At 55.4% G+C, this 16934-nt stretch overlaps 1 protein-coding gene across 11 annotated transcripts in view; it reads left to right on the top strand.

Annotated features, from left to right (window-relative positions):
* The window catches only part of RGS3 (regulator of G protein signaling 3), a 193338-nt gene that overhangs the window by 128493 nt on the left and 47911 nt on the right, over positions 1–16934 (top strand). For all 11 annotated transcript variants that reach the window (XM_067561509.1, XM_067561511.1, XM_067561510.1 and 8 more), the window contains one exon: positions 11631–11753. In XM_067561509.1, coding sequence (XP_067417610.1) covers positions 11631–11753 — 123 coding nt within the window. The remainder of the gene's footprint in view (positions 1–11630; positions 11754–16934) is intronic.

Raw genomic sequence — 16934 nt, 5'->3', positions numbered from 1 at the left:
GCCATACGGAAGAAGACATGCCTCTTGGGGTAAGCACTGAAGCGGAGAGGGCGTCACGGATCCACAGGCCTGATGCTCTCACACGGCTCTGGAATAGTCCCTGGAAGGACCCCTTCAGTGTGTCAGCCCCTTAGAGTCACTGTCCCACGGGGGTCAGCCCCTCGGCTTCACCTCCTCTTGGGACCAAACCTGGGAGCCTTCAGCCCCCTGCTTCACGCCAGGAGCGGCCCTGCAGCGAGTCTGCCCGGATTGGACACCAGAGGGAGACTTGTCCACCCAAAAGGAGTGATGCACCCCAACTCCCTGACTCTGGAGCAACTCCCAGCGAGCGTGGTAACAACAGGAGGGTTTATTAGATGTCTGGACACGCAAAGAAAGTCCTCGGTTAACACGAGACCAGAAAGTTAAAGCATGGTCCAGCTGGGTCAGCCCAGAGCCCCCTCACCCCTCTTTAGTCCCGGTCCAGGAGATTCTCTCTGCCACCAGCAGCCCCCACTTAACACCCCTATGGCCCTTCCCCAGTCCTTTGTCCTCCAGCTGGTCACCCCTGGGGGCTTACTAAGGAGGGGGGGCATCCATGGGTGTTTTGTTGCTAGGTACCCAATGTCCGGGCAGTTGGCATGGCCATTGTCTTGTGAGACTCCGTGGGCTGCCCAGGAGGCGTCTCCGAGAAAGGCCGAAGCGGGATGTCCTCCTGCAAGGAGGGTCTCAGCCTTCCTAGGAGAGGAGGAGTAGCTTGTCCTGGGGCCTCCCGTAGGGGCGGGAGGAGAGGCCAGGCACAGAGAATGTCCCCTGCATTGTGTATTGCCATTTACACCTGGGCACCGTGCCAACAAACACCACTGCTCCCATTGAGACCCGCAGGGAAGCCAGCCCCTGAAACTCTCGCCCTCCGCTTTTGTACGCTGACTGCTGTGGTGGGGTCCTGGCTGCCCAGGCCTGGCCCGGGGGAGAATTGAGCTCTTCTCTCTTTCCTCCCTGGCTTGGCAGCAGCTGTCCCTAGGAACACGTTTCTTGGCTAAGAGCTGCTGGTATGTCCCTGGGAATAAAGGAGGCTCCATCCTCTGGGGAGGAAGAGCCAGTGGATGAAGTCTCCAGGCCCAGTAGTTCCAAGTCACAAAAATGGGTCCAGAGGGACTGTGGATGCTGCCCTAAGAGGTGCTGGGTGGGTTTGTGCACCCATAGGAGGGCTGTGTCTGGCACGCTGTAGTCCCTTGGCAGTCTGGGAGGGGCACAGAGCTGTGTCTAGGAGGGGAAGGAGGGAGATCATGCTGGGGTACTTGTGAGGGTGAGGGCAGTGGTGGTTCAGACAGGTGATACCCTTACGCCCGGTCTGATTGGAGGCTGTGGCTTAGGGAACGGCTGCGTTGGCCTCTCAGGGTCCCGAAGCTGAGCAGAACTGAGGTGACACGTTCCCTGGGGCTCCCATCTGGCCGGACATGTGGGTGACTCCACTATTCTGGGATCGTTTTCTTTAAGTGCCCCATAGGGCAGTGTCCCGGGCAGCATCACTCTTCCTGGGGTCCCAGTTCTGTCCCACCGCAGTCGCAGTCCGATGGCAAATGACCAAGATTCGGCGCCAGATGTTATCTGCTGGTTGGCTCGTTAGCTTCCCCGGCTGGGGCCGGGTGCTGCTGGGAAGCACGATGTGGATGAGGCTGGTTCATGTAGAGCTCAGCAAAGTGACGCGCATCGTTACTGGGACTTCACGGGCAGCTCCGTTGCCATGGCTGCCGATACTGAGTAGCGTGGCCTCGCCCCGTATTCTCCAAGATCCGTGAGAACAGCGCCCTGCCGTTGTACGCAGACCTCTTCAACCCCCACCGGCTCGCCTGGCCGCTAGATGCCCAGTAGGGTCACTTATGTCACCGCAGGACATGAGGGTGGAATCTGCTTGGCGTAACGAGTTAATCACGCTCCTCATCACTGACCCAACCACTGCCCACCCGGTTCGATCTGCTGAGGCACCTGTGCTCATCCCTGAACCGGTTTCGAACAGGACAGGGCAACTGTGCGGCCAGTCTCTGTAAATGGGGTTTTTCTGCCGCCCTGCCATGCAGCTGCGGTCACCTGCAGACTGTCGCGGATCCTTGCCCCGTGCCCCTGACTTATTCTGATGGCAGATTCCCGGCTCTCCACCCGGCTGGTGATGCCATCAGTGGGCTGGGCACATCGCACGTATGCTGAGAGAGTCCCTGGGCTGGGCCCTGCCCTGGCACCTCCACTCCATGCTGCTCTGGGGCATGTAGATCTCAGGAATGCGAGCGAGCGACCTTTGCTCAGTGAAGACAGCAAGCGGAGTGAGACTGCTACCCAGTCAGATCAGCGGGGAGGCGCTCCCTTGCCGGGTTGTAAGTCCTGTTCTGCATCACTGGAGCTGCGGCTCCGGCACAGCCACAGAGAGCTAGCATCTGTCTGGGCCGGTGCCAGAGGGAACAGATAGTGCAGGGTGTGTCTGCCTCCCAGGCTTCATCCTTCCCGCTGGCTCCCTCCCCACCTCCGCACCACAGCGAGCTGTGCACAGCCTGGCACCGCTGGACCAGGGGTGCAGGAGCAGAGCGGTGGGGTGATCTGGGCCTGGATACCCTTCCTCTCCAGCTGATCCAAGCCTGTCTACAGAGGCTGGAGGAGGAATGCATCTGTGGCAGGTGTGAGTGGGGTGAGGGGAGGGGGGGCAGACTGTGCTCACTCTCCCATTGCAGCAGCATCTCCAAGGAGCGACCTCATCCCTGTCGGTGGGGGGAGCTCTGTAAACACCCCCTGCTCTGCAGGGGCTGGGGCTGTGGGGCCAGGGTGCTGGCAGGGAGAGGAGAACAGCCCCACTGCAGACAAATCCCTGCAAACAGAAACTAAAGATTTCATTTAAAAAACCCTGCTGGTGGCTCTTACCGCTGGTCACTGCTGGTTATTGGTATAGCCCCCGTCATGCGCCAGGAGCCCGCTGAGCTGGGTGCTGTGTAACAGAACAGAGAGCTGGTTCTGCCCCACAGCGCTCAGCGTCTGTAAGACTGGTGGGTACAAAACTGGGCACCGGCCACTGAGTGTGACAGAGGCACAGATGTCTGCAGCGGGCCCCATTGCCCACTGCCCTCACTTGGTGCCGGGCTCCAGCACGCCCTGCTCCTGCCCCAGGGCCATTGGACACCACACCTGCCCCCTGCTCCACCATTTAGCTTCGTGCAATCCCCCCCCTCCTCAGTTAGCAGGGAGCAGGCGGGGTGAATGGGCCTGACTGTCCCGGAGAGCTGGGCCAGGCTGTGGGGCAGAGGCACCTGAAGGGCTGAGATCTTTGGCTGCTTATCCGAATGGTGCCTGTGTCTACCCTGGGGTCCCCTGACCCCACCAGGAATGGCCTGACCCCCAGACTAGCTGAGTCGGACCCTTGCTGTCTGGGATGGGCCCCGGTGTCTCCCTGCTGCTCTGTTATTATCCAGCCCCAGCCTGTGGCCAGCCCTGCCCTGGGGGGTCCCACGTCGGCCCACGCTGATCTCCTGCAATAACATGTTTTTGAAAAGCTGCGTGTGCACAGCCAGCTAAAAAGCAGCTGGCAGCGCTCCTGTCGGGCACTTTATCTGGTCGCAAATGTCTCCCTCACGCCATCTGCATCCTCCTCCCCCAGCACTGCGAGACCCAACCACGGTTTCTCTTTCCACCCATGGGAGGGGAACGGCAGCCACCCTGAATGAAAACGAGAGCGGGACTGCTGGTGCCTGAGCTAGGCCTGCAGAGGCTGTCTCTGGGCTGGGCTGGGCTGCGTTTCAGTGCAGAAGGGTGGCGGGATCCGCTGGCTGCCAGGCATTCTGCCTTCCCACGACATCGGAGGGTCCCAGACTCGGGTTGTGTGACCCGTCCACGCCTAGGCAGCCACCTGAAAATGCCAAGGGCAGGGCAGGCTGCAAAAGGAGAGCAGATTCTCCCAGCACTGGTGGCTAACACTGTAGTTAGATTCTCCAACCAGTCACAAACAGTGCTTCTGATCCCCCACGCTGGTTAGCCGGAAGCTAACTACAAGAAGTGACACAGCCCCCTTTACTGCATTTCAGTCTCTGGCTCCAATCAGCCACGAGGCCCAGTAAAGAGATAAGTTATTCAAACTCTGTTCCCTTTACCAAAATGTTCTCCTGATCCCCAGTGAGGTCAGCCCCAGTACCAGAGCAATATAAGTATGGATCTTACCCAAAATACCACGCTGCCAGCCAATCCTTTAGTAACTAAACTGAAGGTTTACTATAAAGGAAATAAATAAATAATAAGAGAAATGTTAAATGGTCAAAGCAATCAGATACACACAGATGCCTTTAAAGTCCATATATATCAGTTTCTCAGCAGAATTGTGGCGTTTGCAGGCTTGTATAGTCCTTCTGCTGTACACCCAGTACCTGGATGGGTCTCAGTCCTTTGTTTCACAGCTTCAGTTGTAGATGAGTTGATCCAGAGGTAGGATTTTAGGAAGCAGGAATGAAGACGAGATGGGGATGGTGCAGCTGCCTTTTATGTCCCTTTGTCACATGGCTTGTCCCGAACCCAGCCACACGGCACATGGCCTGGAAAAGCCGCAGCATCCCCTGGCCCTAGGCATGTTCTTGCATGTCCTGGTGACTCATAAGATGCGGCCCTGGGGTCCTTTCACTGGATTCATTGTACTTGTGAGTTCCCTTGATGGGCCATTGAGCAGGCTCCGTGCTGCTGCCCTCCTGCTGGGATGTTACTCAGAAAGACAGCACAAGTTTCAAATACAAATATACCAGACAGATTTAGAACTTCTAATACAAAACTGACACAGACACATAAACAATGATTAGGAAGGTTCTCACAGCCGAGGGCAGCATGGAGGAACTGCATCTGCACTGGGATACCAGCTGGGTAGGCCCTGAGTTTGCCCCATCCTGACAACGCGCATGGCCCTCAGCGCACAGGCAGGGGCGCAGCCTGAGGGCACAAGCACTGTCTGTGAGAGCCCTGTATTGGCTGATGGTTAACCCTTCATACACCTGCCCTATGGGCAGGGTGACCCGACAGCAGGTGTGATAAATCGGGACAGAGGATGGGGGGTAATAGGCACCTGTACAAGAAAAAGCCCCGAATATCAGGTCTGTGCCTATAAAATTGAGACATCGGGTCACCCTCTCCGGATGGATGCCAAAGCAGTGTACAAACACAGGCTGGTTGTCAGAGGAAGGGGAGGATGCTCAGGCTCTGCCAGACCTGCCTCACCACTGCACTGCAGCTGGCTGCAGGGTCAGGAGTGGCACCCGAGTGCTGCTGATCACACTTGTGTAGGGAAGGGGCATTTGGTTCAAGGAGACTGGGGCAAGCTCCTTCTCTTAGGGAAACAGCTGTGAGATCTTTAGTGCCCACGCAGAGCCCCCAGGTTGTGAGCTCTCATTCCCCGGTGGAAATGCTAAACATCAAAGAAATCCAACCCGTGGGGGTCTGGAGATGCACAGTTCGGGCCCCCACACAGCCTTTACTGTGTCCTGTAGTGGTGCCACACAGTGTCCATCTGATTATCATGAAGGCAGGGTTTGTGCTCCCAGATTAGGTGACACCTGAGTTTTAAAGGCAGAATAGAGCTCTGGGGATCTTCCACCCCACGCTCCCTGGCTCCCTGGGACACTCTCCCGTCAGTAGAGCTGTTCGTAACAGTCCCATGCTGCAGTTTCCAAGGTGCCTCTCTGGCTTATCTGCAAGTGGGGTTACCTGTCTTAGAACAACCAGTGTGAACTGAGCACTGCTGCAGGCCAAGTGGACGGGAACTATACAGATAGGCCAAGTGAGAAAAATGCTGCTTGAGAAATTAAACTTCTTAGAGTTGGATTAAAGAATATTTACTTGGTGTATTTTGACATGTGACCATTTGTTCTTTAACAGTCACAAAGCTTTAACTTCTTGAATCGCAGCATCTACTTACTGTCTGACCCTATTGTCGGGCACCCCAATAATTTCCTGCGACTATGAAAATGTACATTGATTAAAATAATAAAAAGCTTAAAAATAAACATAGATATTATCTGTCTAAATTATAAGAAAAAAATTGAATTCTGCCAAACTTAACTCGAATCTGATTAGCAAAGGGACTGTAAAGTACAATCAGGGCAACTTTGAATCATTCTCAATAAAGCGGAGATGAAATGTACTTGAATACAGGGGAATTGCTGAAGCTTTCTGTAGCCTGTGGAACATGCGTTAGTTACAGGATCTGTGCGGTCACATGACTCCCCCTAGCTCCACTTACCTCTATCAGGCTCTCTTGATTTCTTTTAAATCATTCGCTTCTGCTGCTGCAGACCTGGAGGGCAGGGCAGGGCAGGGCAGGGCAGGGCAGGGCAGGGCAGGGCAGAGGCTCCCTTCGTGCCATGATTTTGGTACACTGGTGGATGCTGGCACTCGTCTTATTTCGGCAAGTTCCAAAGATGGTGTATCAACCTGAGCATAATGCAGATCCGATTGGTGCAGCCTGACAGGCAGGCGGAGATCGGAATTTGGGCCTGCAGACCATGGGATGGCGGAGGCTGGGTGTGCTGGGCTAGGAAAGGAGCGTTATGTCACTCTTGCTCTAGATGTTCAGAACTGCACTGGTAGATGTTGGAGCAGAAAGGAGAGAAAGGGGTGCATTGTCAGGACAGGACTCCTTTGGGCAGGATAGAAGGAAGCAGGCAGGGGAATCCTGGAGTCCCCTCTGCTAAAGAGGACTGGTTTGGTTTATGGATTATTAAAATGCCCCCTGCAGCTCCCAACTTGCAGACAATTCAGCCTTATTAAAAATACATAGAAAGGGGGAGATTTTCCAAAGCAGTGGAGGGATGTTGGCACCTAACTACCAATGACGGTCACCAGCAACTGCACACCTAACTCCCTTAGGCCCTTTGGAAATCCCCACGCAAAGAGGATTCGAACGGAACCAGTGTCAGCAAACATTACCTCCAAGGCCCAGCCCAGCAGCAAGCCTTCCAGTTTCACAGCCGGAGTGAACTCTTGTCGTTTTTACTGCTGATGTGATAGCTGAATCCCCAGATGGGGTTTTTTAAAGGTCACTTGCAAATGGGGCTGTGACACTGGCAGACCAGATGCTAGCTCCCACCAGGGTCCCCATGTCTCAACTAAAGACTGACAAATCCATAGCTGGAATCAGTCTGGCTTGCCTGTGTGTTAGTGTGGTTAAAGCAGGTATTAGAATGAGAGGAATGTATTTAGTGTTTATTTAGACTTTATTGAATGCCTGTGAATGGCTGCCGGCATTAATCTCACTTATAGCCTCTGTACCCCATAGTGTAAGTTAATATTTGAAGGTTTGTATTGTGAGCGTCTGTTACTGTAAGTTACCAGACAGGAGAGACACGCTAACTAGTTTGAAATCTGGTCTCCAACAGAAAGTCCTGACCAACAGGGAAGGCCCGTTGACACCAGATGGACTATTGTGGGACATTAAAGAGGACAACAGACTTTGTTGTTCTGTTATTCCCCCATGATAATGAGTCATGCAAGGGGATTCCTCGCATCAGCTCAGAGCACGTGGAAGGAGGGGAATAAAAACCCCTAACAAGAAGGAACTGGATTTCTCTGCGACTTGGACACTGGGGGACAAGGTTTCTAGGCACAAGCAAGAGCTCCCCAGTGCTTAGCCTCGGTTAGCCCTAAAGGTCCTATAGAACTTGCTTGTTATAGAAGCGTCTCTTACTTTTTGAAACTTACTATTTAACCTTGTAATAACTCTCGTTTCCTTTTACTATTAATAAATCTGTGTATAGTTTGTTACAGGATTGGCTACAAGCATTGTCTTTGGTGTGAGATCTACATTTGATGGTTGGTTGGTAAAATCTATGTATAAAACTCTCAGCCAAGTTGGGGTTTGTGCCCTGCCTCTTAACAGTCTGTGCTGAGACTGGTACTCATGTTCCTGAGTCACTGCAGGCAGCTTGACAGATGCTATTGGGTTTGTGCTATTTTTTTATTTTGATGATGGATTAGAAGGTCCAAGAAGCCCTTTGTTTTCCATACTTCACTTGTTTTTTACCTTAGATATATTTGAAATGTCTGGTCTTCCCTGTGTTTTCTGGGAGTCTCCTTGGAGGAGCAGAGAACTAGAGTGGGAGCTTTTCCTGTCCTTAGTTGAAATGGAGGGGTGTTGCTCTTTAACTCAGTGAGCTTTTCTCCCAACAGTTTGTAGGACATATGAATTAAATGAGTTTAATAAAACAAACAAAAAGCAGAGCATTTTAAATACTCCTGGGGGAATACTGCGTCAAAAAATTAAATACAAAATTCTGTGCACAATATTTTAAAATGCTGCATATTTTATTTGTCAAAAACAACACAATACAGTGGATGGAGAATTGGCGTGTGGAGCACTGGAGGAAATCCCCCAAACCTCCTTGTCCAATAGTAATGTAGCTAGGTTTGAGCCTTTAGTTCTAGTTATTAGTAACAAATATATGCAGCCATCCCCAGAAAGCTCAATATTAAACAGTTCATGGGGCAGATTTTGATAGGAAAATGTTTCAGTCCAAAAATTTAGACCGGTTCTAATCACTAAAGCACCATAAGCATTTATAAAGCCATACTATTCCTTTACAATAAGGATCCTTTGCAACACTCTGGCAATATAAAGTAGCCTTAAAACGTTTACACCTGTTTTATGCTCCTGGCTGAATTCACTAAGACCCATGGGAACAATTCACTAAGCAGGCAGGCTGCTACATTCTGCTCTGCCTGAGGGGACAGAACCTGCCCTACATCTACCTCCTCAGCAATATCCCAAAGTCCTGTCTCCCAACGCTGGGCCAGTCGCAATAGTGAGTGAGAGGGTCAGTGTCTCGCTTGCACGCATGCGCGCCCGGCCTTGCCCCCTGGGGTGATTGATGTCTCCCCAGATGCACGCCCAGCCCCACTTTCTCCCCTTATCCCCCATGGTGATTTACATCTCCACCCACTGCTCTGGGCACCTGAACCAATGTGCCTGCGCTACTGGGGAGGGGCATGTGACCGCTCTTGTATCTTCCCTTTGCTTCCCCGTCAGAAGTCATTTTTCTGTGGGGAAGCAAAGAAATCTGCAGGGGACATGGATTCTGCACATGCTCAGTGTCACAGAATTCCCCCAGGAGTATTTTAACAATCTGACTAGGGGTATGTCTACATTCATGGCGGCACTGTCAGCGCCGCCGGATCGATTCTGCAGGATCGATTTGAGTGGCAGTGGAGACCTGCTCAATCGATTTGGAAGTTGACAGCATTAATCCATCCCTGCAAAAAGATTAATGTTGTGTTGATGGAAGGGCATTTCCTGTCGGCACAGCGTAGTGGTGATGCCACGCTACGTAGAAGTTAGGAAGTTGACAGGAGATATGCAAGCTGCTTTATGTAGCTTGTGTATCTCCCCTCGACTGCCGCCGAATTTCACCGGCAGCGTAGACCAAGCCTAAAAAGCATTTCTCCTCCCAGCTGCATGGTGCCTGTGATGTCACAAACCTGCAAGATCCCCAGTCACCCACAGAGCGTTCCAGGAAAAAAGAGTAGCCAAGACCTCACCTTTCTGATAGAAAAACTCATTTGCAAAAAACACATAAGGAAGTTAAAAGGGCAGAAGAGCTACATTTTATTCCTTGCAGGTCACTCTTACAATCCTGTTTTGCAGGATTAACCACAGAGTGAAATCAACCAGCTGCAGGTACTGCTGGGCCATACGTGAAGGGAGATCTGCCAGGGCCAAGGCTTCGCGTGTTGCTTTTGGGGCTAGAGGGTGGCAGTTCAGAGGCTGGGAGGTGTGCACGAGGGCTTCGCAGCTGATGTGGGTGGGAGTTGACCCAGGGAACAGGCCAAGGGAAAGCCGAGAAGTTTGTGTCTGGGGTGGGGTCCCAGCAGCTGGGAGAGCTGAAGTACAAACTGGGATGGGGTGCACAGGCTCACCAGGGCCTGGGAGCTGCTCTGGGCAGATGCCCCTTGCTTAGGATGGGTTTCATCGTTTTTTCCCCTCAGCACAGTCTGTTCCTGGTGGCTCTGCCTCCGTGTGACCCAGGGATCTCTGGGTGCCCCCTGGCAGAGGGGCAGGGGTGCATAAGGGTTACAGCAATCCGCTGGGTCTGGTCTCTACATCCTAGCTTGTCAGAGGGCATCACGTGAGGTCTCTGTTGCCACAAGTCAGTGTGAGCTGTATGTGTGGGTAATACTAAGGAGTTCTGTATCTACACTGAACAATGAAGCTCTTAAGGTCTGTGAGTTGGAGCCGGTCACCGGAAGGTGATAAGTGTTTCCTGCCTGAAAGAAACTTTTTATCTACCTGTCTGACTCTATGTTAAATTAGTAATGTAAACTTCACAATGGACGTCTATTTACAGTCTGAGCAAACAGCTAATCAAGAGACTGCAGAGTCTCCGAGGGAGGTTCTCTGCGGGAGAACACCAGCAGCAGAGGGTGCTCTGTTTACAAATAAGCATTGGAACCAGATCTGGGGTGCAGAGGTACAGTCAGGCATCCTTCACCTGGGAGGCAAGCTGCCAGCTGGTTTGCCTTATGAACAGAGGCTGGCAGCAGAGCGGCTGGGGTTGGTGAATGCTGACTGAGAGGCGCTGGGGTGAGCTAACCTCATTGAGACAGGAGAATGTCTTGTGATGTTTAGGCTCTAGAAAGCTCTAGTGATTTATTGGTATGTAACCATTTGTTGCCATGAATTCCACTTGCTTCTTTCCAAATCTCGGTTCTGTGTTAAATTTCACTCCACACGTACTGAAGGGCTGGAAGTCGAGGGGAGCGGGGATCCTGAGGGGCACTGGAAAGCTGGGGGCACTGTTGGGAAGGGCAGATCTGTGAATTCTGTGTGTCCGGTGGAGCAGGGTCTGGACACGCCAGGGGGATGCTCGGAGGCTGGACCGTGCTGCAGAGGGATAGCAGGGCCTGCGTCGGCTGAGGGCACGGCTCGTGTTGCCCGTGGCCAGTGGCGTCGGGGAGTTGATCTCAGGCAGGGGTCTGTCATACTAAGGGCAGGCAGCAGCAAGGTGCTTCCCAACCCTGTGTACCCCAGGAAGTGTCACGCCCAGTCTCTCCTGCTGGCTTTGCCTGCTCACAGATACAGCGCGCTGCTCACGTGAACCTGCTGCCCCTGCCCCTCAGTCAAAGGAAAAGGGATGCTTCTGTGCCCCCCCCTTGGCCCCTTTGTGCAGGTCTGATTGTTACAGCTCCTCCCTGGATTCGCCCTATTCCTGCGCTGCCTGGGTTGGCGGCTTTCCTTAGTGCCGGCTACGGAGCCTCGCGCTGTTTGCACACAGCAAAGAGCAATTTCCAGCCTCTGAATTAGCTCAAGAGCCACATTTCCACGGTGGTGTCGGGTGATGCAATGCTGCTGACACTGTATCCATATCTCACCACCCGCTCCCACTTACTGGGAACAAAAACCCCATTGCTGGGCATTGCAGCCAGCCTGGACAGCGGGCCACTCCAGACCTGATCTTACCCTGTGTTTCGCTCTCGCTGGCTCCTGAGTGCCTGAAGCGATGGGCATTTGCTCGGGGTGAGCTCTCCACTTGCACTTACGTTCATCCGAGATGGGGTTGGGGAAGCTTGTAGTCTGCAAACAAAGCCCGAGCCCTGTGACACGCTGCTAACGACCTCGCTCTCTGCCTGTCTTCCCTTTACGTCAGAAGGCGGAGTGCTTATTAAGTTTGGAGGCTTACTCCCAGGAGCAGAAGAAGAGGATCTGCTGGTGTCTGGTCGAGAACATCACTAAGCAGCAGCATCCGGCAGCAACTCCTGCTGAGAACAAGGTAAGGAGCCTGCAGGCTGGCTGGCCAGGAAGCCAAGGCACCCTCCCCCTGGGCAACACGGGGCGGGGGCTGTTCCTGCCAAGGGGCCCGCCCTGTCACAGGGGCTTTGCTCAGCCCACACTCCAGCTAGGACCCAGGCTCTCGAAAACCAACTCCAGCCAGGTGAGCAGCGAGCTCACCTCAAGGGGCTGCTGCATATGCAGCTTCAGACGCTGCTCTGCAGAGCGTGTCACCGCATTGACGGCCACTGAGCCCAGCTGAGCCAGACTTTGGCAACCAGGCCACTTTCCCCGCCCCCCCGGGTATCTCTTTGGACAGCTGAGGCTGCACAGCTCCAGCACGCAGACGCTTAACTACTCCCCAGAGATAATGCATGGCTGCGGGGCAGGGAGGGGAAGCAGAGCCATGAACTCTGGACCCGAACGGAAAGGTCAGAGCCACGGGGGTGCTGCATAGCTGCACTGCAGGGACCCTGCCTCCTCTATCTACCTAGCAGGGTAGCCTCAAGCTTTCAGGCTGGCCCCAGCGGCCTGGTGGCGTAGACCAGAGAGGCCCTGTTTCTCCTACACGTTGAGGTGGCAGCATTAAAGAGATTCTGCTTGTGAGTCCTGGAGACTGGAGTCCTCTGTGCAGAGAACGGGCACCTCCCAAACCTCGCCTGCTAACGGGTCCCATCTCGGCCCTGGAGAGACCCTGTAGGTGTGCGCGGGGCGCTCGGGCTCCCTGGGCTCTGCTGAACCTGCCCGCAGGGGGCTGTTAGTGCCAGAGGCTTTCTGTGCGGGGACCCTGGCTTCCCTTGGGAGCTGGACTTGCTCCCCTGTCTCAGAGAGTGCAGAGAGGGGTGTGAACTCCTGGCATTGTCTGGTATCTCTACCTTCGGGGCGGCGCGCTGGGGCTCGCAGCCCTGCCGTAGGACTGGAGCAGCTCCCCGGTGCTGCCCGCAGTGGCTGTATACAGGGGCTCAGTCCAAGCTCTGCCGGGGGAGCTGCGCTGCTGGGAGAATGGTTAACGCTTCGCACAGACACGGCCTGGCCAGCTCCAGTCCTGCCTGGCTCGAGGGGCAGCCTGAGCCTTTCATTCCTGCTGCGTTGGCAGACGCAAGGCAGGTGCCGAGGTCTCAGCCGCCTGCCCCTTCCTGTGCAGAAAGAATGTGGCATTTACGGTGCAGCATCCCAACTGGGTCAGCCCAGACCGACTCTGCAGGAGACAGCGTTTCTAGGTCCTTCTCCCTCGGGTGTCAGAGGGCTGGAATAGCTGAGTGAGGCGACAACAAACACGTCTGAGACTCCCATAACTAACTCCCCAGGAAATGCAAATACTGCCCTCCCCTCCCCTCCTCCTCCATCAGGTGACAACCCTACATCCATGTCTCTATCCAGCCCAGGGGGACTGGCTCCCTCCTGCAGCAGAAGAAGGCATGCAGTGTGTTTGTGTTGTTCCAGGGCAGACTACCGCCTGCCAGGGCCGTGTACAAATCTGAGCAGCCCAGCTAAGGGCTGAGCAGGGAGAAGCAGTGCAGCTCCCCTTTCTAATGTGTCGGCTGATCTGTCGCTGACTTGGGGCTCGCAGTCAGTTTTCAGTCTTTTCCCTCCGTCCATCTCCAAACGTTGCGTCCATGGCTGAGGGCGGCGGGTGAGCGATGGTGCATCCCTGACCCTGTATGTCCCTTGCTGCCGTGTGGAGCTCAGCACGAGGAAGTGGCCTGTGTAACCAGCGTGCCTAGGGAAGATTTCAGATCCTAGCTGTGCGTTGTCGGAGAAGGTGTTTGCTTTTCTCCCATACTTGGCTGATGGGGGAGAATTGCTCACTCCAGGGGAAGAGTGAGGCTGAGTCTGTGCTGGAAGGGTGGCGGGAAGGACATCCTCAGGGCTCTGCCAGGGCTGGAGTGGGCGTTGTCCCTGAAAGTAGGGTAGAGAAAATGATCGGAGAGATTAAATGCCAACAGGAACGTAGCCAGGAGCTCTTAAACTGATGTACCAGTGGGCTGTGAGCACCGCCCCTCTGAGTCCTGATGACACAAGCAGTTTGCTTTGCACTCCGGGTTATGGCCGTGTGGGATGATATACGCAGCGAGGGGAAGTGCCAAAACTCACCTGACAGCCACTCAGACAAGATGAATTGGTTCATTGATTGTAGCCAGGGTGTAAGAATGTGCTGCTGTGTATGTGCCAAGTCGACAATGATCCTGTCAGTGGTTCTAGAGCCACTTGTCATTTCCATCTCAAAGCTCTGCCCTCTCCGGCTTGGCTCTACGACTCGTTGTGTGCTTCCTCCAGGGTCAGCATTTGCAGTGAATTCAGATGCTGGTTTAAGTGGGATTCAGATGCTGGTTTAAGTGGGAGTGGTGGTGGGCCTCCTGCCCTGGGAATGAACAATCCCATAAAGGAACCTCTTCACTGAGTCTGGTCACAGGCAGCCGGCACAGGAGTCTCTGTCATGCGCCACGCAGGACTGGTGCTGGGAGCTGCTGTTCATATGGCTTCGGAATGGGTGGACTGACTTTAACGTGAATTCTCTCTCCAAGCCCCTTGGTCCGCGTGCAGGCCAGTACCAGGGGAAAGAACAGGTCAGTGTGGATTGTCCCTGTGTAGCGGGTTCTGAGCTTGGCTCCTCCCGCTGCCACTCTGCCTCGCTACTTCACAGATCTTCTTCATCTATTGACGGGGGAATTAGCCACGGTGGTGTATAGCCCCTGGCCCTCGGGCAAGGTAGGGCAAGGAAGCAGTTCAGGGGCTCTCGCCTTGGGGCAGGGCAGACCAGTGAAGGGTCTAGGAGCCCAGGCCCTCCGGTAGGGCAGGGCACCGAACACAGGCCTCCTGGCCCACCGGGGTGGATGCTGCCGCTCTAGGGTAGGGTGGCAGGGGGTAGGAGGACCCAGGCCCACCCGACTCCACCGGGACCCAGCCCAGGGCCCTAACAGCGGTGGAGTAGTCAGCCACTGGGTCAGCGGGGAGCCTCCCCTGGGCCACTTCCTCCCCTCCCCTTGGGGTGTACCTGGGTCTGGGGGTGCCCTCGATCTCCTCGGGACAAGCAGCCAGCGGTGGGCCCAGCCACCCTCTGGGTTCAGATCAGTTGGCAGCATCAGAGGCTCCGGCCAGTCTTCAGTGAAGCAATGGCTCTCCTTGAACCCTGCCTCTGGGAGCGGGCGGGGGGCATCTGTCTCCTCCGGCCACCAGCTCTCTACTGAGCCACAGGGCTCAGCCTTTATAGTTCCTGCCCCGCCCCTTGACTTCCGGTGGGAGGCGCCAGTCTGCTCAGGCTCCACCCATCGAGGTTCAGTGGTTGGCTCCTCCCCCTCTGGCTCAGCGGGAGGCCACTCCCCCTCACTACATGCTGTCCCAGCTGGGCACTGTCCCTGTTGGCTTGGTGGCAGCAGGTGAGGAGGAGGTAGGGACGTGCTGAGGATGTGACAGCTGCAGACGCCAGGGCGCTATTTTGTTACATGATGCTTTTGCCCTTCGCCCTTCCCTAGCATCTTCCACCCCAGGATCGGAAAGCCCTTTGCAGGGTGACTCCCAGGCTGGTGGGCCTTGTCCCAGCTGCACCGACGGGGAACTGAGGCACACAAGGGGCACGTCATTTGCCCCGTGGCACACAGGAAATTGGGGCAGAACCCAAATTCGAGCCCAAGGGCTGCCTTCTCTGCCACGCGTACACACTGGGCATGGCCGGGGGAGGTGGCACCAGCGAGCTCTTTGCCGCTCCCTGCTTCTGGGAGTGGTTCTGTGGCAGCCCCAGCCCTAGCACACATCAGAGTAGCCTGGGGCTCTTCTAACCTCCAGATAGCCACGTGGGGCCAGCGTGCCAGCCCAAGAGAACTAAGTGCATTAGTGCTTTGGTCCACCCCTCTCCCGCCCTGACCCACCCATGCGGCGGTGGGGGCCAGAGGGGGTGGGGTACCACCGGGGACATCTCAGCTGGGGAGACCCAGCAGCTTTCTGGCTCCTCTGTGCTGCCGGAACAAAGATGAGATTCTAGCCGGTATCTGCCAGACCCCACCTTCCTCACTGCCCGTCTTCCGTTCCTTGCTGCAGGCGCCCCGGGAGTGAGGCATTGGTCTCAGACTCCTGGTGCCCCTGGGTCCCAGACCCTGCTTTTTGTCTGAGGTCCATCTAATTTGCTGCCTGAATAGCATCTGCTTCGTGGTGTGTGTTTCGCTGCCCGCTGGTACGGCAGCAGAAACCTGCGCGTCATGTGCGGTGCTGCTAGAGAGCAGACACAGGAGAAGCTGGAGGCTGAGCCCTTTGCAACGCGGGGAAAACCTGCCCCTGTGGCTAGTGGCTTGGCTTTTGTGTGGGTGCACTGGGTCCCTTGGCGGCTCCTCGCAGCCTCGGGGCACGATTCTTTCCTGGGGACACCCTCCTGTGCAGAGAGTCCCACTGCGCATGGTAACGTCCCTGCTTGCTCACCCGGACCTCGCAGCTCCCTGTGCCCTCCCCTGCATTCGTCCTTTGGCTGCCTGCACTGGAGGGCCTTGTGCCAGGCTCCGTGTCTCTGTGTTCTCCCAGCCCCCTTCCTGCTGCTCTTGCGGCTGGGCACAGCTCCTCTGAAAGGACCAAGGGGCGCAGCCCCGTCCCGGTGAAGGGTCCACATCACAAACCAGCTCCGCCGTTGGCCTCCCCCCGGTGAAATCTTGGGATAGGCCTTAAAGGAAACAGCCGACCTCTCAGTTCCCACCCCAGAGATGGGCAGGGCAGGCAGGGCGGAGGTCTCTGAAGGGGTGATGGCGGGAGGGGCTGGAAGGAAAGGAGGGACCAGGACAGTCAGTCGAGCACCTGACGCCAGGCGTCAACAAGGGTCGCTGCAGGAGTTTGACTGGAATCCACCAACCCCAGCAAGAGCTGCGGTGAATGGAGGCTGGGACCCTGCCCTGCTGCATCCTGCCTCTCAGTGATAGATTGCAGCTGGGACGCAAGCTCCTGGGACAGTTCCTGGTGCACCTTCCCGCTTTCCCAGCCTCGGAGGGCAAAGCTCAAAGTTCTGCAAGCGGCACTGAGCTTCGGTGTGTAAATAGCAGAGCCCTGGCCTGGCAGGGCTGTGACTCTGGAGCAGCTGGCTCTGAATCCCAAGGTAGGCGTGCGGTGTACGTTAGGGGAGGTAGCGATGCAGACCCTGGAACAGCCAGGGATGGAGAAGTCTGTCTCCAGTTTTACTTGTCTCTTTTCTTAGGCTGGTTCTTTC

Source organism: Emydura macquarii, unplaced genomic scaffold (genome assembly GCF_026122565.2).
Source record: "Emydura macquarii macquarii isolate MOO-44397 ecotype Brisbane River unplaced genomic scaffold, CSIRO-AGI_Emac_v2 contig_2417, whole genome shotgun sequence".
Classification (NCBI taxonomy): domain Eukaryota; kingdom Metazoa; phylum Chordata; order Testudines; family Chelidae; genus Emydura; species Emydura macquarii.
This window is presented reverse-complemented; position numbering and strand designations above follow the sequence as displayed.